General features: G+C 39.6%; 1 protein-coding gene across 1 annotated transcript in view; it reads left to right on the forward strand.

Moving 5' to 3' along the window:
- STAT4 (signal transducer and activator of transcription 4) overlaps positions 1–22,504 on the forward strand; it is a 92,216-nt gene extending 69,712 nt beyond the window's left edge. Inside the window, exons 14-23 of the mRNA XM_060106656.1 lie at positions 10,304–10,387; positions 11,912–12,010; positions 14,875–15,010; positions 16,561–16,610; positions 16,846–16,940; positions 18,070–18,206; positions 18,540–18,731; positions 20,194–20,260; positions 21,180–21,288; positions 22,333–22,504. Coding sequence (XP_059962639.1) covers positions 10,304–10,387; positions 11,912–12,010; positions 14,875–15,010; positions 16,561–16,610; positions 16,846–16,940; positions 18,070–18,206; positions 18,540–18,731; positions 20,194–20,260; positions 21,180–21,288; positions 22,333–22,359 — 996 coding nt within the window. The 3' untranslated portion in view covers positions 22,360–22,504. The remainder of the gene's footprint in view (positions 1–10,303; positions 10,388–11,911; positions 12,011–14,874; positions 15,011–16,560; positions 16,611–16,845; positions 16,941–18,069; positions 18,207–18,539; positions 18,732–20,193; positions 20,261–21,179; positions 21,289–22,332) is intronic.
- The last annotated feature ends 455 nt before the right edge of the window (positions 22,505–22,959 follow it).

Consider the following 22,959-nt stretch of genomic DNA (forward strand, 5'->3'; position numbering starts at 1 on the left):
TTTATGCCCTACATATTTGGAATTAGAAAACCTGGGTTTGAGTCCATTCTGACAGTGACCAAAAATGTGATCCTTGGCAAATGATCTGATGGAAAAATATTGCATTTTTGTCCTCTAAGAGATCAGAGTAGTAATTCCCAGTGCTCCCTGCTCAGAGAAACTGCATATGTAAGACCACCTACATGATGCAGTTATAAAGCAATGAGGCTTGTTTCTAGTATGGTTGGTATGGATCCAATCTCCTGGCTTTATAGTCACAGCTCCTATGAGAAATCCCTTTGAATTATTTGGAAGAAGAAAAGCACTTTATAAATCCAGCCTTCAACTGCAGTCAATCTAGCGCACTCCACAAAACCACAAAGATCCATCACAACAGGTTTTATGCTCTACATTTTCCCTTCCAAGAATTCTTCATTCCCTTAATCGTATCTTAAAGATCTTTTGCCAAATATCACAGCCTCACCGAGGATGAGCTAAGCTTTCCTCCCAGGGTAGAACCTTGGCTTAAGGCAGAGCATCAGACAGGTTTCTCAGCCCAGATATCACAGGAGCAAAGCTTTTGAGTTTAAGGATATTCTAGTAAACCAAACAAGTAGGAGTTATTCTTCTCACCTTATAGAAATCCATAAAGGTTTTCCAAACTTCCTAGTTGAAACATTAGCTCATTATAAATAAAAGCCCGGGCTTCCCTGGTGGCGCAGTGGTTGGGAGTCCGCCTGCCGATGCAGGGGACACGGGTTCATGCCCCGGTCTGGAAAGATCCCACATGCCGCAGAGCGGCTGGGCCCGTGAGCCATGGCCGCTGAGCCTGCACGTCCGGAGCCTGTGCTCCGCAATGGGAGAGGCCACAGCAGTGAGAGGCCCACGTACCGCAAAAAAAAAAAAAAAAAAAAAAAAAAAAAAAAAAAAAGCCCATTTTATGATTATCCCTGGAATTTTGGGCAGAGTTGCAAACAGTATTTCGTGCAGTGACCTCCCTGAATAGTATTTACTAAGTCTGAATAGACTGAGCACAGTGCTTCTAAACTCTTCTTAAGGAAAACAAATCAAATGGGAGTAAATCTAAATCCCTGAACTCTTTAGTACCTTGTCATCTTTGTGAATGTAAAATCAAAATCTTTACTTGGATTTCCCTAGAGACAGAAATCTAAGTAAATCATCTTCTACTAGAGAAAAACAACTGCCTACTTCTCTGTCTTTGAATTTATTTCCTCTCATTTTCTGATTAATAACAAAATCATATGGTTATATCAGAATGATTTTATTTCTTCCTTTTCTTTTTGTTCCAAGTTTGCTGGAGCTGAATAATTTTATTTTAAGCTATTCTTTGAGCTCCCCCTGTTGACAGAATTTTAATATGACTCCTAGGTACATTTAAAACAAACCATGGACTTGAATGCTATTTTACGTGCTACAGGAACAATTGAAAAGTCACACAATATATGAAGTGGACTCAGAAAGATGAGCCTGGGCACTCAGGGGCTTGGCTAGGCAGTAGGGGTGACGAAAGGAAAGTCAGGAAAGAGTGGGGGAAGATCTGATGATAAAATGGGCTTCATAAATTAATGGGGCCAGGGATTGAGGTAACCAAACTTTAGGGAGAACAGGAAGCTAGGATGTTATAACCTCATTTTTGAATTTCAAACAGTAGCTGTCGCTTATTGCTTATCTGTGAGCACCTGAAGCAGGAGTTCACAGCCTGATAAGAACTTATTTGACAAACCCTCGTGCGGCATTTACTATGTATCGGGCGCTGTCTAAGAGCTTCACTGGCACTGATTTACGTAGCTCTTGCAAAAGCCTATGAAGTAGATACCTTTAGTGTCATACTTATTTTGGCTAGGGAACCCGAGGCACAGAGTGGTGGAGCTAAGATGATTCAAGCCATAGCAGTCTGGCTCCCATGTCCGTGCTCTTGGCCGCTGTGCTGTGCTCCCTCTGTAGTCATGAAACTTTCCCTTGGACAGGCTGCCCCAGTTGGCCCTCCTCTTTGACCCCTGCTGCCCCTTTATCTCATCCCAGCCCACCATTTGCTGAGATTCCTATAAGGGAGATCTTTTTTTTTTTTTTTTTTTTTTTTTTTGAGATTTATGGCATGAAATTTATTTTTCTGATTCTTTGAAAAGAAAATTTAAATGATATATAATTTTATGCGTCTGTACTTTTATTGTTGCCTAGTATTACCTAATTTTTCTTTAAATGAAATACATGAGGCAAATAACTTGTGGGAGAAATTTGTTATGGTCTGGCAGCTCAATCTGCTTGAATGTTTTTTGGTTTTTGGTTTTTGGTTTTACATCTTTATTCGAGTGTAATTGCTTTACAATGGTGTGTTAGTTTCTGTTTTATAACAAAGTGAATCAGTTATACATATACATCTGTTCCCATATCTCTTCCCTCTTGCGTCTCCCTCCCTCCCACGCTCCCTATACCACCCCTCTAGGTGGTCACAAAGCGCCTATAAGGGAGATCTTTGCGGGTTTGCGAACAGCATCTCATCCTTTCCTCTCTGTTCCAGCTGCTGCTGCCGTTGTCCTTACGTTACCCACCTGCTCAGAAATCACATAGCTACCTCGCACCGGAATCCTTACGAAGGGTAGAAGGAACTTAAAATAATGCTTCCTGAGAAAACGTTGACTTCTCCCTTATCTCCTGCGTGCATCGGTGCGGTGGTGGAAATAGCACTGCCCACGGCTCTGCCTCTTACAGGCAGCTGACCTTGCACTAGCTGTTTCACCTCACTAACTCCTTTAACTATCAAGTGGTTTCATGTTAACCTGCACTTCATAGGGTTGTTGTGAGGACCACACGAGATGGCGTGTGTGAGTCAATTGCCGTGTGCTGTGCGGATGTCTGCCGTGGGCTTCCTGATCAGCCCTCCAGGCTGCCCCCTGGAGGCAGGTGGGGAAATGGCTCTAAAGGTGGTACCTGGCCTAGGATAAACCACTAATCCTTATCCTTCCTCCTCTGCCCACCTGCCAGGTGCTCTGCTGGAAACATTCCCTTTCAAGGGCCAGTGAGCATGGCTTTCTGGCTCCAGGTCCATGCAACCTCAGACCACCCCATATATAGGCCCCCTTTTATAGGATTGCACGTCTACCTGCTGCCCGCCCCATCACCACACCCCACAGCTTAGGGTCCCTCAGTTCTACATTTGTGGTTGTGAGAGCTTAGACTGAATGCGCATTAAATGATCACGGACACACCATGACAGTTTCCCCAAGATTGCCAATCCAAACCTCCTTAGAATTGCAGCACCCCGTGTCTGTTTGACTCTGAGATTAGCCAGGAAGAGGTGACCTGTCAGGATGTTCATGGGCACCTGGCTGTAGCATTGGGTGAAGGGAGGACGTTGATGTTGCCCTAGACTCATGCTGTCCCCAGAAGGCCAGGGAGAACAATGGTGCCACCTCCTTGGTTGGGGGCTGGTGAAGGGTGGAGCTCTGGGTCCCCCACCCCTGTTTCAATCAGTCAGCTCTATTTTAAATATTTTACAGATTGGGACCCAGGTGGGAAATTTACTTTTAAGAATATGCTTCAGGGTTAAAAAAGATTTGAAAACCGTTGGACTAGTCAATCTCTAAGTTCCTTTGACTGAGATTCTGTAATCCTCAGAAGTACAACAGAGGGTAGGGTCATTTTTTTCAAAATGAATTTGATTTTGAGAATCTGCTTTGAAATGAGGAATCTGTAGACAGGCTATCTACAGATTCCCAGGAAGCAACCTTTCCCAGAGGTCCTTAGAGCCAGCTAGAGAGTGATTTTTTTTTATTAGTTTCTGCTTTATAATAAAGTGAATCATTTATACATATACATCTGTTCCCATATCCCTTCCCTCTTGCGTCTCCCTCGAGAGTGATTGTTGAAGTGCAGAAATTGTTTGAACAGGGAGGCTGGAATTGCAGTGTCTCGAGTTTGCTCTGTCAGTAGGCTTTAACTGATAAATGACAGTTTTAGTCACAGACTGAGGTGTTAAGTAATTTTGCTTATGTGGTAGAAAGTTATGAAACACAAAGAAGCTATTAGTAAAGCCTGGGTGACTTGAGTTTCGTTTAACAAAATAGCCAGACAGATGTTCTTTCAAGGTTCAGTGTTCTCAAACACAGAGCCACCACTCACACTCCAACTAGCTTGAGCATTTTCACAGGAAGTTGATTTCCTTCTGAACTAGTTTGAGTAGTTGCAGTGCTTTCTTAAGACAAACGTTGGTACCAGAATAACACTAAAAATGTAGACTTTTTCTGCAACACCCTTCATACAATCCCCTTATATTATGGGCTGAGAATTTGTTGTCACTTTACATTCATTTCCTATGATTCTGTGATTAAAGTCTGTCTCTCATCTGACTGTACCATTATTTCCCCTCTTGTTGTTTCCCAGCATCTAGGCCAGTGGTCTCCACATGATAGGGACTCAACAGATACTCATTAAGCAAATGAATTATTGCAGTTGTTTTCTATTCCACATGGTTTTCCATGTGCGGCATTATCATAGAGTATGGCTGGTTAAGAGAAGAGCAAGATAAACAATAAGGTCTTACGGTATAGCATGGGAAACGGTATTCAATATCTTGTAATAAACCATAATGGCAAAGAATATGAAAGAGAATATGTATATATATGTATTACTGGATCACTTTGCTGTACACCAGAAACTAACACAACATTGTAAATTAACTATACTTCAATTTAAAAAATACCAAAAAATTTTAAAAGACGAGCAAGAAATTTAGATGAAAATCATCCTTATCCCAGTCATATTTTCTTAACAGAGGCTGTCTTTCAAGTCAAAATCCAAAAGCCATAGCCGCTTGTTAACATATTCTAGGTTTTCAGGGTGTGCTGTTAGACACTGAGCAGAGATAACATAAAAGAATATGGTGACATCTATACCTACCTTTCATCAGTTTGTGTATTTTTTTCCAGGTGGAGCCCTGGTCAGGTTGTTCAGCCAGTTTTCCAGTTTCTTAGCAGATTGTCCAGAGGGTACAATACAGTCAATCCAGTTATAATATCCATGTCATATAATATAAATATCATAAATATGGATATTTTAAATCTCTAACCATCTCAGATGGTTAAAATGGCTTTTAATACAGACATTAATGGTACATCTTATCTATGATATTTTGCCAGTGTGTAAGGAATGGACCCTGGGAACGTGAGATTGAATAGTGTCTCTGACTTGGACTGCACTGATCAAATAATAAAGCCTGTGATGGATGGCCATTCAAGCTTTGAAAATTAATGACACTCTCTTCTGTCAGAACTGCTTGTCTCCAGTCATGTGTATTGTCCGTCAGCTTCCTTGTTGGATTTCATTCTAAATGTGCCTCACAGTTGCATCAGGGGTTTTAAGTAAACATTAGAAATTAGTTTGAATCCCTGAGAAAACCTCTCACCACCCACATTGCAGTTTAATAAAGTAATATTTAATGTACAAAGTCTCCTTCCCAAGTTAATGGACAACCTGTGTGTCATTGCTCTGTCTGTGGAGTCCTGCCATTTGGACAGTGACCACACAACTGCCATAACCCAAAGATCTGAGGGAATTATCCATAATGAATTATCTTATCATATATATATGTACACATTTAATCATATAAATTAAACTATAGAGGCTAGAATGGGGGAGGGATAAGCACTCAAAAGGCTCCCTATGGCTGCGCTCCAGCTGTGGCCCCCCCTACAGAGAAAGACGTCTGAGCGGTCAAGGCTATGTGCTCACCCGAGCCTAGGGCTGCAGAATTCCCAGCCCCTAAGACCTCAAGCCCAACTCCAGGGCATGTACAGACCTCCTCCCCAGGTATGCTCTTTTCAAGCACAGATGACACCATCAATGCAAACATTTCTAGGCACAAGGAGAGACCTAGGGGCCACACTAGTCCAAGGAAGCCCCTCACAGAGGTGGAAGAGAGGGGGATGGGCCTCGGTCCAGGATGGCCACGCTCTCCCCAGGCCAGCATGTCTGTGGGGCTTTGACGAGTTAAAACCTGGCCAGTTAGGTCAGGTGAAGGCTCAGCTGTCAAGGCAGGAGACGAGACCACATCCTAACAGTTTGTTCCCTTGCTTTGTAACAGCTAAATAGTTAGACACGTGGTATGTGTCCTTGCCTCAGGCTTCTAAATGTGCTGCCCAGGCTTGTGTCCTGTCCGCCACTGAACTCAGTGAGAGTGTGAGCTCCCCCCCGCCGTTAGTGAACGTGGACTTGTGGATTCTTCATTTGTCTCAGTGCTTTGCATAGCGTAAACACTTCCTCCCCATAGGGCAGTGAGATTTTCTGTTGTTTAAAAAAATGTGGTTTTTGTTCACCTTGGTGCCTGAACGTAGCCAACTACTTCATGTCCTGCTCAATCAAAGGAAGAGCAATTTATTTATTTCAACACGTAAGGGGATGTCAGGGGAGGGGGCTGGCTGTTTGGTGTGTTGGGAGTAATTTTAGGGGTGGTCTAAGGGAATTTTCAAGAGGAATTTTCAGGAACATAACTTTCTACTAATCCAGTAAGAAGCAATCTCACCAGGTCAGTCTAGGTTACTCCAGGCAGTATAAGGTACCACAATGATCTAGCCCAAGGGAGAGAGGAGTTTTTAATTTTCTATTTCCTTCTCAGGAACAAATTCTATTTTAATGTGCCTCATTATCACCAAAATCTTCCCCATGTAGTTGTTATTCCTATCATCATATTAGAACCATTTTTATTTTCTGAAATTTAATACCAATGGATTCCAGCTTACTATCAACATATATTCAGCGGTAGATGTCCCTTTCCCTCAGGGCTGACTCAGCCACCCCCCAACCCCACCCTGACTTTTCTAACCTAGATAATTCCACTTCTGTTCATATGTTCCCCCAGGGCTTGTTTTTTTTTTTTTTTTTTTTTTTTTTTTTTGCGGTGTGCGGCCCCTGACCGCTGTGGCCCCTCCCGTTGCGGAGCGCAGGCTCCGGACGCGCAGGCTCAGCGGCCATGGCTCACGGGTCCAGCCGCTCCGCGGCATGTGGGATCTTCCCGGACCGGGGCACGAACCCGCGTCCCCTGCATCGGGCAGGCGGACTCTCAACCACTGCGCCACCAGGGAAGCCCGGGGCTTGTTTTTAAAATCGTTTTGGCTTTCTGTACCATCTGTAAATTTTCCACATCCCTTTTGAGACGAAACACAATGTGGATACATCGCATTGAGAATAACTGCCTCATAAATTCCACCCGGGGTTTTTGTTAAAATGCAGAATCTGGTTCAGTAGGCCTGGGATGAGGCCAGAAATCCTGTTTTTCTAACAAGCTTTTAGATGATGACCGTACTGCTGGTCCTGGGCACATAGCAAGTTGCTGTCAGATTTCATCATGGAAAAACAGCAATTTCTGTCCCACTCCTTCCCGCTCCAAACCCACTCCCCAGAGATGACCATTTTTTGAGCTATAAATATCATGCTAATATCATACTGATACTTCCTGATTTTTTTATTTTATACACTTAACTCCTGAATTATTTCTATAAAAGATTAAGCTGTGGCTCTCTCTCTCTTTCTAGACTTTTTATTTTACATTGGAGAATAGTTGATTAACAATGTTGTGTTAGTTTCAGGTGTACAGCAAAGTGATTCAGTTATACATATAAATGTATCTATTCTTTTTCAAATTCTTTTTCCATTTAGGTTGTTGTTACATAGTATTGAGCAGAGTTCCCTGTGCTATACAGTAGTTCCTTGATGGTTACCCATTTTATAAGAGCTATGGCTCTCTTATACCAGCTCTTCATACATATGAATTTCACCCATCTTCACAATATTATCATATAACGTGTTTTGGTTAGTTAATATATTCAATGTTTACATTACTATGATTATATAAAAATTATTAACAGCTGAACCATGTAACATAGTATGATTGTATTTCCATTCTTGTATTATTTTAGCTTTCCCTGGATTTATTAGTTGCCTCAGATTTTTTATTTAATCAATTTATTTTATGTACCTGTTACTAATGTAGCCCCAAACTTTCCTTCAGAACTTGAAAGGTCCTTAAAATATAGTCATACAGGTCCATCTGAATTTCTGTCTTTTTCTTTCTTTTTGGCAACATCCCTCTGGGAACCCTTCATCTCTTGCTCCAATCTGGGCTGATTGCCCTCTGATCCTGTTGCACAGTCATGTTTTGTTTTTTTTGTTTTCTGTTTTTTTAAAACTTACTCTCATCATCATCCTGGGGAGTGCATCTCCTACTTTACTAGGTATTGAGACATTATTCTCAAACAGTGATTGTACCAACTCCCATCAGAATGTATAAGAGTAACCATTGGGTTATGCCTTTGATAGTTCCTCTAGTCCATTTCCTCTGTTCTCTTTCTGGAACTTCTGTTTGTTGTTTTGAGTTTGTTGATTCTTTATTTGTTATCTTTTCTCTCCTATTTTTTATTTCTTTGGAGTTTTTTTGTTTTTTGTTTTTTTGGTTTTACTTTCTGGGACATTTCCTCAGCCCTACTTTCAGCTCTTCTATTGTTTTGTCTATTTCTCTTATTATATTTTTAATTGTTCATCATTCTTTTCTGAATGCTCCTTTTGGTAGTATACTATCCTTCTTTCATGGATGTAATGTATTGTAATATATTGTTACATCTGTAAGGATGTAACATCTGAAGTCTTTTAAACATCTTTAAGAACTTTTTAATGAACAAAACATATATGTATATACAACTATATACTAAAGTATATAGAGAAATACAATGAACCTTCATTTTTACATCACCCAGCTTCAACAATAATTAACATTTTCCCTGTCTTAGTTAATCTATTTTCCCCATAAACACACACATTTTTCCTGGAGTACTTAAATTCCAGATAGTATAGCATCTTACTCATTGATATTTTGGTAGGTATCTCTTATCTAGAACATAAAATTTTTTAAAAACCTAACCACAATACACTTATCACACACAAAAAAAGAAAATAGCATTTACTTAAAATCTTTCCTTAATAAAACTCCATTATTTGTTCAAATTTCTCCACTATCTTGAAAAGATCTTCATACAGCTGGTTTGTGCAAATCAGTATCCAAGCAATGTTCACCCATTACAGTGGTTGATTTGCCCCTTTCCTATGCCATTTATTTGTTGAGCTAATGTATAAAACTGAGCCTGATATATGTTTTTTTATTATAGTTTTTTTAAACTTTTCATTTTCTTTTTGCATTCTCTCTTTTTTTCTGAGTTCTTGGTTGTTGATTTTTGTATCTGCATTTCATGTGAGAGGCTTTGTCAAATGTTGGATGACCATTAGCTTACTGCTTAAGAGCACTAAAAAACTGGAAGTTCTGTGTGCATGGTAGGGATTTAGACTTAAGAGTGATTATTAGGACCTGGCTGTCTCACTGGGGGATCCCTAAAGGCAGTGTCTGTAAGTTGTTTCTCCCTTGGCCTGGTTACCTCCCGGATATCTCTCCTGGAGGTGTCAAGCAGAGACAGGGGCATGGGCTTCCCCTAGATTTGACAGGATCTTCCCGCACAGCACCTCACCCTGCCCTCATCTTGGCCTTGTATCCAAAATGCAGAGAGCCTCTCTAGTTCCTCTGATACATCCGCTCCAGAGAGTAAACGTCCTGTCTCCCACCAGTGTCGGGGAATGTTGGGAACCTCGTTGCATGGGCTGGGGCTAGTAACTGCTCCTCCTGTTCAGCCCTCACTCCGGACTCAGGGGGCCCAGTGCTTCCAACCCCTGGTTCTGAGACACACTACCCTTACTGCCACCCTCGCTCCACACTCCCCTACCTCTCATTTCGAGACCTAGATTACAGTTTTATTTTCTTGGAAAGTAAATAAAACCCTAGCTATTACTTTACTGAAGTTTCTTGAAGGAGCTAGGGAAAGTACACGTTTTCCACCTACCATGTTTAACCAGAAGGAAATCTTGCTTTTTTAAAAAAAACAAATCCATTATGACATTGACTTGTTTCTTTTATAGCTACACACATCTGGCTTGCTTTTACTAATGGTTGGTAAGTCAAAAGGACTAATTTCCAAAATTAAAAATAAGGAACAATTTGTCTGAATTCAACTGATGAAAATATGCTGGAATTGTAAAAACTAGAAATTATATTGTTTTGGAGACTTAAAATCATTCTGTTTGTGGAAAGGAAGATTTCTCAAACTCTGTATATACTTTAAATAACCTTTTAAATAATAAGAAGGAATGTTCCATAATAGGAGGTGTTTGAGGGTATTTACTTTAAGAATTTACTAATGTTTATAAAAGCATGCCTAATAATAGATAACAACTATGTATTTGTAAGATAGCAATTTCTTTCTCCCCTTAGGGCTGTCACATGGTGACTGAGGAGCTTCATTCCATAACATTTGAGACACAGATCTGCCTCTATGGCCTGACCATAGATTTGGAGGTAGGTATTTCAAGGAATATCTACTATTTACTAATAACATTTTCAGGAATTGGTCATCATTTGAAGATGAAAGCTCAGTATTTTCTAGGTTTTAGTACATTCCTTATTCATCATTTTTGTTTTAATTTAGAAAATCAGTATGTCAAATATTCACTGATTCGTCAACATATATTATTCTGGTTAAATATAAATGATAAAATCTCACAGTCATTATGATTCAAGACTTATTGAATAATTTGTTGCCCAGACTGTTTGTTTGTCTGTTTGTTTGTTTGTTTGTTTTCTGGGATTCCCTGAGTCATGGCTACTCAGAGGAAAGCCTAAAGAGACATAAGTATACTTGAACCATGTCATGTATGATATATTTTCAAAATTTTAACGTGTACATAAAAATCCCTCAGAAGAAAGGTTTTTATAGTATAATGAGCAAATACCAATGATAGGAACATTAACGGTCCATTGTTTTGATCCTCTTATAACAGTTACTATTGAACTCGAAGAAGGAATAAGGAAACTGGGGATTAAGTTGAACATGATTGACAATGAGCTCTTGAAGGCAGGACATTACACCTTTATCCCTCCATTACCTGTGCCTAGCACAATGCCTGGCACATAATAGATGCTCAACATTTGTTGAATAAATGAATGAGCGCATGAATGAACACACACAATTTCACACGCTTGAATATGGTCCTATTTGTAGGATATGTTGTTTTAGAGTTCTGCCTTTGCTCTTTTATCTTAACGAATGTAAACATGTTTATAAAATTTTCCATGGATTCTTTCCTCATCTCTTTTCCTTAAATGTCTGTTTCCATGAGCTATTAAGTTCCTCAGGTGGGTATTGCACTGTCAACAAGCAACCTAACCTCCGTTAATGGGAAGGGACTAATGTAAGTTGGTCAGGGTCCCAGACTAGTCTGTGAAGCCGGTTTATTCCATAAGGTTGAAAACTTCTGCACGATAGTACTAAGTTGAGTGCCATGACAACAGATGAGGCAGCTCTATCTCCCATAATGCTTTGTATTCCAAGATCGCTTGCCTCTCCGTCTTCTACAGTTAAAACTCCCATATCTGATACTGACATTAATTAGATGTTAGATCATAATTTGAATATATTAATCCATTCCAGAGGTAAGTTTTAAATTAGATTCTTAATGTAATTTATTAAGAGGAAATTTGCTAAGTCAACATAAGCTCTAATTAGTTACACTTTAGGCAGTACATGATATAAGAAAGTAAAAATATCTCCACAATGTCAAGGAAGATATTGGAGCTGACTGACGAAGCACTCTGAAAGGATTCCTATTTGTATAGCTCCTTTCCTCCCTGTACCTTGACTCATGTATGCTCAGAAGGTTCCAGTGCCTTCATGAATCATTTTAGTGACCAAGGCAGTATAGACACCACGGCCTTGGAGGAGCGAGGTTGGCTTGAGATGGCCCTTTAGGGAAGAGGGCCAAGTGTAAAATCAGTGTAAGGTACTACTACCTGTAATAACTGTGCTATTTTTTTTTTAACCAGACCTGCTCATTACCTGTGGTGATGATTTCCAATGTCAGTCAGTTACCTAATGCTTGGGCATCCATCATTTGGTACAATGTGTCAACCAACGATTCCCAGGTACAGTCTCTCTCTATTCCTGTTTCTCCTCCTTTAATTCTATTTGATTTGTTTTATTGTTAACAAAACCCATCTGCCCCAAAAGATGTGCGTGTGTGTGTGTGTGTGCGTGTGTGTGTGTGTGTGTGTATAAATTTTGGCGTGCCTTTGTGGGTTGTTTATTCCAAAATTCCAGTATATCCAGTTGTATGATTCCTCCCTCATGTCATATTTAAAGTAATATGTTCTGATGTACTTCGACCCTGAGAGAACTCTGGCTAGCAGGAGTGACAGGCAGGTATTCTTTATTTCTGACGGTCTGGTCAGCTCCCAACCCTGTGCATCACAGAGAGTTCTAGGGCCATCCTGTGGCTCTGTTAACTAGGCTCTGGGGAGACTCCTCTCTCCAGAATTTGATGTCTGACTGTTGTGTTTACCTCCTCAACTACTTCTGGCCACACCTTATCCACACAGGCTCTTCCACAAAGGTAGAGAATTGGTTTCAAATAAGTGACTAGAATATTCATCAATCTCGCCTAACGACACTATACAAATTTTCAAGCTGATTATAGATTTAATCCATTCTAGGCTCAAATTGGGTTTTAATGCCATCTGGTGGTTATTTAAGATATGGAAGAAAAATTGGCCTCAAGTTTCAAAGCAAGCAGAGAATAGAAGCTCTTCTTAAAAGAAGGCCAAGGAAGGGCGTGGCAAAAAAGATGAGTCAGCATTTCCCCTTGTTCCCTCTTACAAAACCCCAGTGTGTTGTCCTGGAAACCATGAAGGTCTAGAGAAAATAGGTCAGATGTAAATATTTCTTCTTCTTCTTTTTTTTTTTTTTTTTTGCGGTACGCGGGCCTCTCACTGTTGTGGCCTCTCCCGTTACGGAGCACAGGCTCCGGATGCGCTGGCTCAGCGGCCATGGCTCACGGGCCCAGCTGCTCCGCGGCATGTGGGATCCTCCCGGACCAAGGCACGAACCCGTGTCCCCTGCATCGGCAGGCGGATTCTCAACCACTGCGCCACCAGGGAAGCCCTAAATATTTCTTCTTGATTCAAAGCAAATGTTTCTTCCAAAGGGAAGAATTCTTTTACCTCAGGTCCTAGCAGTAGGAATAGTCATGATGAGTCGGCTCCAAGTGTTCCTTGGCTTTTGTTTTAATGTGCCTAATAAGGAAACAGCATGGAAAATGACTCAGCCCTGTTCCTTCTCATCCTCTGGTGCCCTGGCATCTGAGGGAGATTAACTGCAGAGAGGAACGCTGTACGGAGTGCCCTGTGCCTTACTTCCTCTCAGCCTGCAGTGAGAACAGAACTCACTAGAAAAGTTACCTGGTCTGTAAAGCCAAGAACAGCCAACACTTCTGAGATTTAATGTTATTCCCCATTAGGAGCTACACATTTGGAGCTTTTCATCCAATTCCAGGATGTAGGAAGGAAGATGGAATACTCCTCTGTCCTCTAGCCTCAGGGTGCAGTGCTGCTACACTTAGCTTTCTTCAGCATCCTCCTTCTATAAGAAAGCCACAAAGCTGTCACACTAAGCGTCTCAGATTCTGCTCTAGTCTTGGATGAGGAATCTGGAGAGGTATTTCATATACAGCTCCTAACACATAAATGCACAGCCTACATACAGAGTTCAGCAGAGCAAGTAACTCTGGTTTCTCTTCCTAACTCTATTCTGCTTCAAAACCTAAGCTGTGGGCTTCCCTGGTGGCGCAGTGGTTGAGAGTCCGCCTGCCGATGCAGGGGACGCGGGTTCGTGCCCCGGTCCGGGAAGATCCCACTTGCTGCGGAGTGGCTGGGCCCGTGAGCCATGGCCGCTGAGCCTGCGCGTCCGGAGCCTGTGCTCCGCAACGGGAGAGGCCACAGCAGTGAGAGGCCCGCATACTGCAAAAAAACAAAAAACAAACAAACACAAAAACCTAAGCTCCTAGACCTTGATTATGTTCTATGTTTTTTGGTCATTTGTCCAGACATAATCCTTAGGTTCAAGGAAAACTGCCCCTCTAGAAATTCTTTGTCTCCATTCCTCTCCTACCTATTTCTCACTCCTTCTTGGATGCTGTGTCCTCTTTTATTGCCACCTTCTGAAGTCTCTTGAATTGGTTCCTTTTCTTGCTGCCCAGCTTAGTTCAAGTTCGCCAAAGGCCTTCTCCCCATACTGCAATGGATTTCTTAATTCCTCCTCCCACCCTTCCTTTCTTAAAACATCTTTCTTGGCTTTCACACCTTCTGCTTTCCAGTAATCTGAGGTGAAGTCTTCTGTTCCACCATTGTTGACCCATTTTCTGGTACAAACAATCTTACGTGCAGTTGATCATACCAAAGATCCTCTTGTCTAGAGCAAAATAAGAAAAGACTACAATCCTACCCATAAAACAGGAGTCCCAGGTTAATTATGATTCATATGGTAGGGTCCCCTTCCTTAGCCTGGGACTTAACTGTTTTTGTGCTTTGGGATGCTTTGTCTGGTCAAGGTATAACTTGAACCAATCCATGATAAGCCAATTAAATAACATGATATAGGTTTTGTTTACGATTAATATTATTTCAGAAGAGAGTATTTGTCTAACGTGTTGAACAGTGTTCAGTACTTGTATGAGTCGGTTGATAGACTACAGTCCAGGGAAAGTTAAAGAGCTACACAGTGATTCTTTCAAGGATAAGATAGAGCCATATATTATATTAGACTCAAAGAACAAGGGACTCTTTAGGAAAAGGCAAAATCAGTCTTACTATAAAAGCACAACAGAGATGAGACAATAGTTCTGTATTATTAACTTAGGCTGGCCTAAAGAGTTTAAATCAGGAATCCTATATGTTGAACTACAGTGTGTTCAATGTGATTAATACATATAATCATCACTACAACTCTGTTTCAGAACTTGGTTTTCTTTAATAATCCTCCATCTGCCACTTTGAGTCAACTCCTGGAAGTGATGAGCTGGCAGTTTTCATCATATGTTGGCCGTGGCCTGAACTCAGATCAACTCAATATGCTGGCTGAAAAACTTACAGGTAAGAGCTGGTGGATGTGGAGGACTTGCCCCTGTTTTTGGTACTCAACCGTTTTAAAGAATGAGGGTGGTATTACTATTAATAATAATAACGATCATCACAATTTATTGAGTGCCTACTATATCACTGGGCATAGGGCTAAATGCTATATTATCTTTCTTACAAAATTTCCTTAAGGCAGAATATTGAGGATAATTCATCATTCTATCCATTTTATACATGGGGATACTTAAGTTCAGAGGTTAAGTGACTTGCCACAGCTAGTACATACTAGACCCAAGATGCAGGCCAGGGCTGTCCAGTTCTAAAGCCCCTTCCTTTCCACTCCACACTCCAGCCTCCAGGGTGTTCTTATGCCATATCCACTGAATGTACTGTGAAGCCTTAATGGTGCCTTGATCTTCATATTAATATTGCAATGGTCATTAACCAACTGGAAAACAGCTCATCCCAGGATCAGGAAATTCGTTAGAAATTTAAAACTATCCAGGTAATACTTAATTCTTCATATCGAGAAAATTTCAGTTTTGACTGATATTTCTAAAGCTTGCAAAATAGTCACTGGTGCTCCATGTAGTGACTACAGTGTAAGCTTTTTATAAAAGAATTTTAAAAGATGTGTATATTTTGACAAGTATAGGGTGAACACATTTGGCACCAAGAAAAGAGTTAAAATTGAATTTGTATACATTTCTAGTTAAAGTAGAGCCAAAGATGAATTTGAGCAGCAGTAGTAGAATCGTGTGTGATTTGGTTAAATTTGACTTACAAGTGATGCTGGGTCGCCCTTGTACTCACTATCCGATCAATTAGTATTTAAATAAATTGGAAATATTACAAAATTTACTTAATGTAAATATCCTTTTTGATCCTTATTTAATTCATAAACCACAATAGTAGGCATTCAATAAATATTTGTTAATGAGTGAATAAATCTTTTAAATATATACAGTATAAATAGCAGCCATATCCTTTCGGGTCTTCATCAAATTTTTCTCATAATTTCCTTAAATTTTAGATAGAACCTCTTTTTTCATTGTCCTGGATCAAAACAGTCAGTCATTCCTTATTGCCAAGTGGATCTCTAGTTCATTCTTTTCATGACAATATTCAAGACTTCTGGCATTCTGGCTTTCACAAATTTATTTTATAATGTTTATTTACCAACATTAGGCTGCACTTACTTTCTCCTATGTAAGCTGTGTTCATATCCACTACGCCTCATCCTACATTATTCTTGCTACTGGAGTGGCCTCTTCCTTCTCCTCTGACAATTTATATCCCATCCATTCATGGAGGTCTTGTTCTACTAGACACCCACCCACATCCTAAGGCTATCTTTAGCTCCTCCATTGAAAAGAATTCTTTCCTAGATAAAAAAATTTCATGATACCTTTTATTTTTACTGTTTCTAGCATTAAGTACACTGTTAACCCATAGCAGGTACTGAAGAAATGCTTAGCAGTGGTCGGGGGGGGAGATCTAAATTGAGCACCAAATTGAGGAGTCTAATTGTTTAATAAAAATCTCATTCTTTTCTTTCATTTTAGTCCAGTCTAGCTACAGTGATGGTCATCTCACATGGGCCAAGTTCTGCAAGGTACAAACAGGGGGAGGGGTAGCATCATTTAGATTATTCTTTAGTATTCCTTTTTAAGCCTCCATATTATAATTTGGGATTTCGAGGATTTCCTGGATAAGGTTATTTTAAGAAGAAACTCGAAACTGTTTTTTCATTTAAAGGAAATATTTCATTGAAAAAAGGAACTTGAATTACCATACTAACATTACTATTGAAATAATCATTGTCCTAACATGTTTGTTTATTCCAATAGGAGCACTTACCTGGTAAATCATTTACCTTTTGGACATGGCTTGAAGCAATATTAGACCTAATTAAGAAACACATTCTTCCCCTTTGGATTGATGGGTGAGTTACAGCCTATATTTTCTATATGAACTCATTAGGTTCTTATTTTTATGCTGTCAATTTTTTTCCCTTTTTTAAAAAATTGAAGTATAGTTGATTTACAATATTATGTTAGTTTCAGGTGTACAGCACAGTGATTCAGTTATACATACATATGTATGTGTATATATATATTCCTTTTTAGATCCTTTTACCTTATAGGTTATTAAAAAGCATTGCGTATAGTTTCCTGTGCTATACAGTAGGTCCTTGTTGGTTATCTATTTTATATACAGTAGTGTGTATATGTTAATCCCAACATAAATCCTAATTTATCCCTCCCTCCAACCCCCATTCCCCTTTGGTAACCATTAGTTTGTTTTCTATGTCTGAGAGTCTGTTTCTGTTTTGTAAATAAATTCATTCATATTATTTTTTAGATTCCACATATTAGTGTTATCATATAATATTTGTCTTTCTCTGTCTGACTTCACTTAGTATGATATCCTCTAGGTCCATCTATGTTGCTGCAAGTGACAATATTTCATTCTTTTTTATGGCTAAGCTTCCATTGTATATATATACTACATCTTCTTAAGCCAATTATCAGTTGATGGACACTTAGGTTGCTTCCATACCTTGCCTGTTGTAAATAGGGCTGCTATGAACATTAATAATAAATGCTGGAGAAGGTGTGGAGAAACGGGAACCCTTGTACACTATTGATAGGAATGTAAATTGGTGCAGCCACTATGGAGAACAGTACAGAGGTTCCTTAAAAAAAAAAAAAAAATAGAGTTACCATATTATCCAGAAATCCTACTCCTGGGCATATATACAGAAAAAACAAAAACTCTAATTTGAAAAGGCACATCACCCCAATGTTCATAACTGCATTATTTATAGCAGTCCCTTTTTCTTTTCTTTCCTTTTTAAGCATATCTAGTGTCATAGTGTGGAAAGTAGTTGCAGTTTCTTACACTTTATAGAGTATTAATATTTACTTTAATCTGTATAAGAGTATTTCAGGCACTATTGACTTTTGATTATATCACAACAAATTCAGGTCTGTTCTTTGTGAAAGCAATAAATGCAAATGCAATAAATTATAGTCTTTGATCAGATAAAACTATGCATGTTCTATTTTTAGGTATGTCATGGGCTTTGTTAGCAAAGAGAAGGAACGACTCTTGCTAAAGGATAAAATGCCTGGAACCTTTCTGTTAAGATTCAGTGAAAGCCATCTTGGAGGAATAACTTTCACCTGGGTGGACCATTCTGAAAATGGTACGTGCTCACTATTATGTATTCATGTGAAATTAGTATTGTGTTTGGTTACAGGTCTTTCCATCTTCAGAAGTGTGTGGCTTGTTCTTCTGTCTTTTATGTGTTCAGTGGGTTTGAATATTAGTTGTTACAGTTGTTTCAGAGGAGGGTAGCATGAATTTCTCACAGCCTATGTGGGTGTCCTCTATCACGTGGCAATCTGTACTGTCCACATGCAGAGAAGGGCTGGCATTGTTTTACAACAAGTGACATGAAGATAATGTGGGTAGGAAGAATGGCCACAAAGAATGCCTGCAGGAACCTGAATATTCCCTCTGTTTTCTCCTTTTCCAGGAGAAGTGAGATTCCACTCTGTGGAGCCCTACAACAAAGGCCGGTTGTCTGCTTTGCCATTCGCTGACATCCTTCGAGACTACAAGGTTATTATGGCTGAAAACATTCCTGAAAACCCCCTGAAGTACCTCTATCCTGATATTCCCAAAGACAAAGCCTTCGGTAAACACTACAGCTGCCAGCCATGTGAAGGTTAGGTTCTTTCTGTTTGCTTTTCTTCTTAAGACTTTGGAAAATAATCTCAGATTGGAGTAAAGTATATGAAGTTCTTCCCTTTATGCTTACTTTTATTGTTATAAGATCTAAGAGGTATGTGGAGGTCAAAGCCTTAGAAATGAAGTGGTGTGTCAGCAGTTCCTGAAAAGGAACAGCTGGGGCTGTCCAGCTAGCAGAGCAGTTAGTAATCAGTAGCTGTAGCCGGAATTCACCATGGCCACGGGAGCCTCTCAGCCACTGGTAGAGTTTCGGTTTTTTCCTTTCTAATAGGAGTGGCACCAACTTCACCTCTGTGCCTGGGGAGAGGAAAAGAAAGAGGAGGTCATGATTAGAAGGCTGTTAAAAGTTAGGCAAGGCTGTTTTTTATGAAAGAAGCTCAGGGTTAATAAGCTTTATATTTTTTACTTACTGTAGTCTCACAACTCAGAAAGTATTGTTCATTTGCCAGGGAGGGGACAAGAGGGTCTGTGCTTCATACCCTACCTCGCAGCCTATCAATAACAAGTCTTGACATACCTGCCTTTTCTGGTTGTATCCTAAGGGTCTAAAATGATACCTGGCCAAAACAGGTATTTGGTAAATATTTGTTGAATACATGAAAAGAACATTCGTGAAATAGCTATATAATTGTAATATAAGTTCACTATTCTGTTTCTTTAAATCGAAGTATATACAATCCATTACAGTATTTCATCTGTAGCAACTAAATACATGAGCACCGTCATGTGGAATATTGTACAGCTGTCACTCACAGGTGGTGACTTGCTGCCACCCTCCTTCATCCCCCTCTGAAGCAAACAAAAGACAACAACCACCACAAAAACTGTGGCTTTTAAGTGATTCTACATCTGACTGAATGAAATAACAAATGTCAATGCAACAAATTACAGCTGAAAAATTACAGTTGGTCCTTACGATTGGATCACACACAAGTTCAATGTAGTATACCAGAGAAATCTGGGGGGGTTTCCAAGGTGAGGTTTGCACATGACTGTTACTATAGCGCAGCAGTGCTTTTAGTAACACTGATGTCTGTGCCTCAAAACTTTGTGTAATTATAAGATTATGATTGGTGTCAGTTTTAATGAAAAGAATTGCGTTACTATAAATCCCCAATCCATGAATAAATCTGTCCTTATAATTAAACTTAAATGTAACATGGAAGACAGGTAATATAGTTGATTCCCAATTTTTCTCACACAGTTTAGAGCATTAATATGTAAAGTCAGATTAGGCCTGCCAAGAGATTTGTTTCTCTCTTCTTGCACATTTTATGCTCATCTAAAATGCTGTTTCATCTATTCAACTAAAAAAATTTGTGAATCACTAGACAATTGTATTATCTCTTCTTTTTAGTATCACTTATACTTTTTTAGACTTTTTTTCTAATTTTATCAATAATAATAACATTTTTCCCCAACATACCTTTCTTTTCCAGTTTCAAGACCAACCGAAAGGGGAGACAAAGGTTATGTCCCTTCTGTATTTATCCCCATCTCAACAATGTAAGTAATCTTAGTCACATATAAAATAGTTCTTATTGAACTTATCCAAAAAAAGCTGGAAATTTAAGAGTAGAGCAGCATACATACAACTGAGAATAAAGCATTTTAATGCTCAATGTCCCATTACCTTTAACACATAAAGCTAGTCTTCAGGATGCACCACAGCCCATCATGAAGGAATTCTAAAGTTGCCTTTGATATGCCTTATATTCCATAGCAGGTTGAATGGTCTGATTGTAAATGATGAATTAGGCATCTCAGTGTCACAAATAGATGAAGCCCTAGAAATGAGTTCTGTTGGGGAGATGGAAATTTCCCCCCCTACCCCTTCCAGTTCTTATGGCTGGACTAACAATAAAATTGACACAAGGTAGATTAACAGGATAAAAGGAACAAATTTTAAGTCGTGTGCATACAAGTCTCATAGAAATGACTGAAGAAATGGCCAAAACAGACAGCTTTTATTCTTTTTTGGGCAAAAAGTCAATAAATTTGTGAGGAGTTGACAGGACAAAGATACTTAGGCTTTGGGTGCTTACGTCGTGAAGAATCTAAACAGAGTTTGGGCCTGGGGTATTAAATTAAAGAAGTAACAAGGTTCATTTGTACAGGCTTCTCAGCCCTGAATGAATCCCCTATCTCTGGCAAGAAGGATGTTCTTCCACCTCCAGATGCAAGGAGGGCGCCTCTCACGGAAGAGATTTACTTCCTGCTTTCGGGGAGGCAAAGAGCAGGGTCAGAGTGTCCCTCCTGTGTTGGTTCTTTCTTAACTAACTTAAGGCATTTAATTCAGAATAATCGATATGCCACTGAGGCACATTTTGGGGTGGCCTGCCCTGAGCCCTAACAGTTCCTAACACAGTCACTTCAAGCTATTATTTTTAATCCTTTTCCATATTTACCCTGTCATCTCTTTAAGCCGAAGTGATTCAACGGAGACACATTCTCCAACAGACCTTCTTCCCATGTCACCAAGCGTGTACGCAGTGCTGAGAGAAAACCTGAGTCCCACAACAATTGAAACTGCAGTATGTCCCCTTTCTTTCCATTGTTGTCAAGGGCATTTCTGAGGAAGCGAAGGTGGTGTGCGAATCAACGGGGGGTGAAGATCTGCAGTGAGAAAACACATTTGTTGGAACAAATCCATGAGCATAACACAAGGGGTGTGCATCTGTATGGTCCTGCATGTTGCTGATGTTATGGGCATTGGAAGCAGATACCTGCACTGACTTGAACTGCTTTGAGGTCTTTCCATCAAAAGCCATCCGAGGGCAAAATATCTCTGTATCCCCCCACTCAAGTACACTTCATCCCTACTTCCACCATCGGCCCCACCAATCCCCACCACTCTCCCCACTGTAGCAGACAATACTTATAAGTCATTATATGCAAGTCTAGTTTAATATTTTATTTTAGTAATTCAAGCACCACAAATTCCAGTTTTTCTTGATTATTTGCCTTATTGGTCCTGTCCTGGGAGCTTCTTCAAGTAGTATATGAACAACAATCAATAGCAGTATAATAATACTCTTCTGAGAACTGAGTCATAATCTTATAAGCTACTATGTGCTTTAGGATGCATTCTATCTAGTATTATCCCCAAATATTGTCAAACAGTTCAAAACCCCAATTACATTAGGATGCATGTACATCAGAATAATAGATTCTTGGAGGGACCCTGAGCTCCAAGAGATTAGTGTCTGGCTGTAAATCAAGTGGTTTTTAGTCCTTCTCTTGAAGATTTCCAGGGATAGAAAAACTTATTCCAATGTTAATTGTCCTTAAATCATTTAGTTGTAAGAGGACTTTTGCTACATTTTACACCCATTTCTTCATTACATTTTTGTGGGATGAATAGGCCTCCTTAAAATCGTTTTTATTTATTTTAAAGTTGCCTTTTACTTTAGATTGATCAACCTTAGTTACTTTTGTAAGTACTGTACTTAGTAGTTACTTGGTAGAAAGATTATAAAGTATGTATTTAGTAGACAAGAGAATGTTTACCTAAGAAATGGTGACTTACTTGCAAAACAATTTCTTGCCTAAAGGTCATTTTCATTTTCCAATTTTAGATGAAGTCTCCCTATTCTGCTGAATGACAGGATAAGCTCTTGACACTCAAAAGAAGGAAGCAAATGAAGAAGATTAAAGACTGATCTTTGCCAACAATCACATCTTGTTTCTTCAGCTTTGTATATACCGGTTTCCAGGAAACGGTTAAGTTCGAAGCTTTCCTCTCACTGGTATGACACCCCCAAATGGGAATGTCATGATTGAAATCCTAAAAACCAAAGCTTCAGATAAACTTGTGAGATAAAACACTTTAAGAAACCAATGTTAATATAATATTAACAAAAGACTCATTGTATGTATTTGTTTTATTTCTGATTCTGTTTCTCTTGTGTTACTTATGATTTTGGCTCTAGCAGGTTTAAGTGTTAAGATTTCACAACAGGTCAAAAATAACAAAGTCACATGTACATTACTCAAAAACCAGCAGGATGGCCTGATGGAAAAGCCGAATAAGCTAATGTCCTGAGTTCTAGGAAGTAAGAGTCATCACACTAGATACAAGATGGAAGTAATGACAGGGCATTAACAGCAGCAGTTCACACGGTGTGTGTCCAGGGGTGAATTAGGAAGCCTCTTGGTTGCTATGTCAACATTGTCCTAACTTCAGGATTCACAGCTGCTGGTAC

Source organism: Mesoplodon densirostris, chromosome 8 (genome assembly GCF_025265405.1).
Source record: "Mesoplodon densirostris isolate mMesDen1 chromosome 8, mMesDen1 primary haplotype, whole genome shotgun sequence".
NCBI lineage: Eukaryota > Metazoa > Chordata > Mammalia > Artiodactyla > Ziphiidae > Mesoplodon > Mesoplodon densirostris.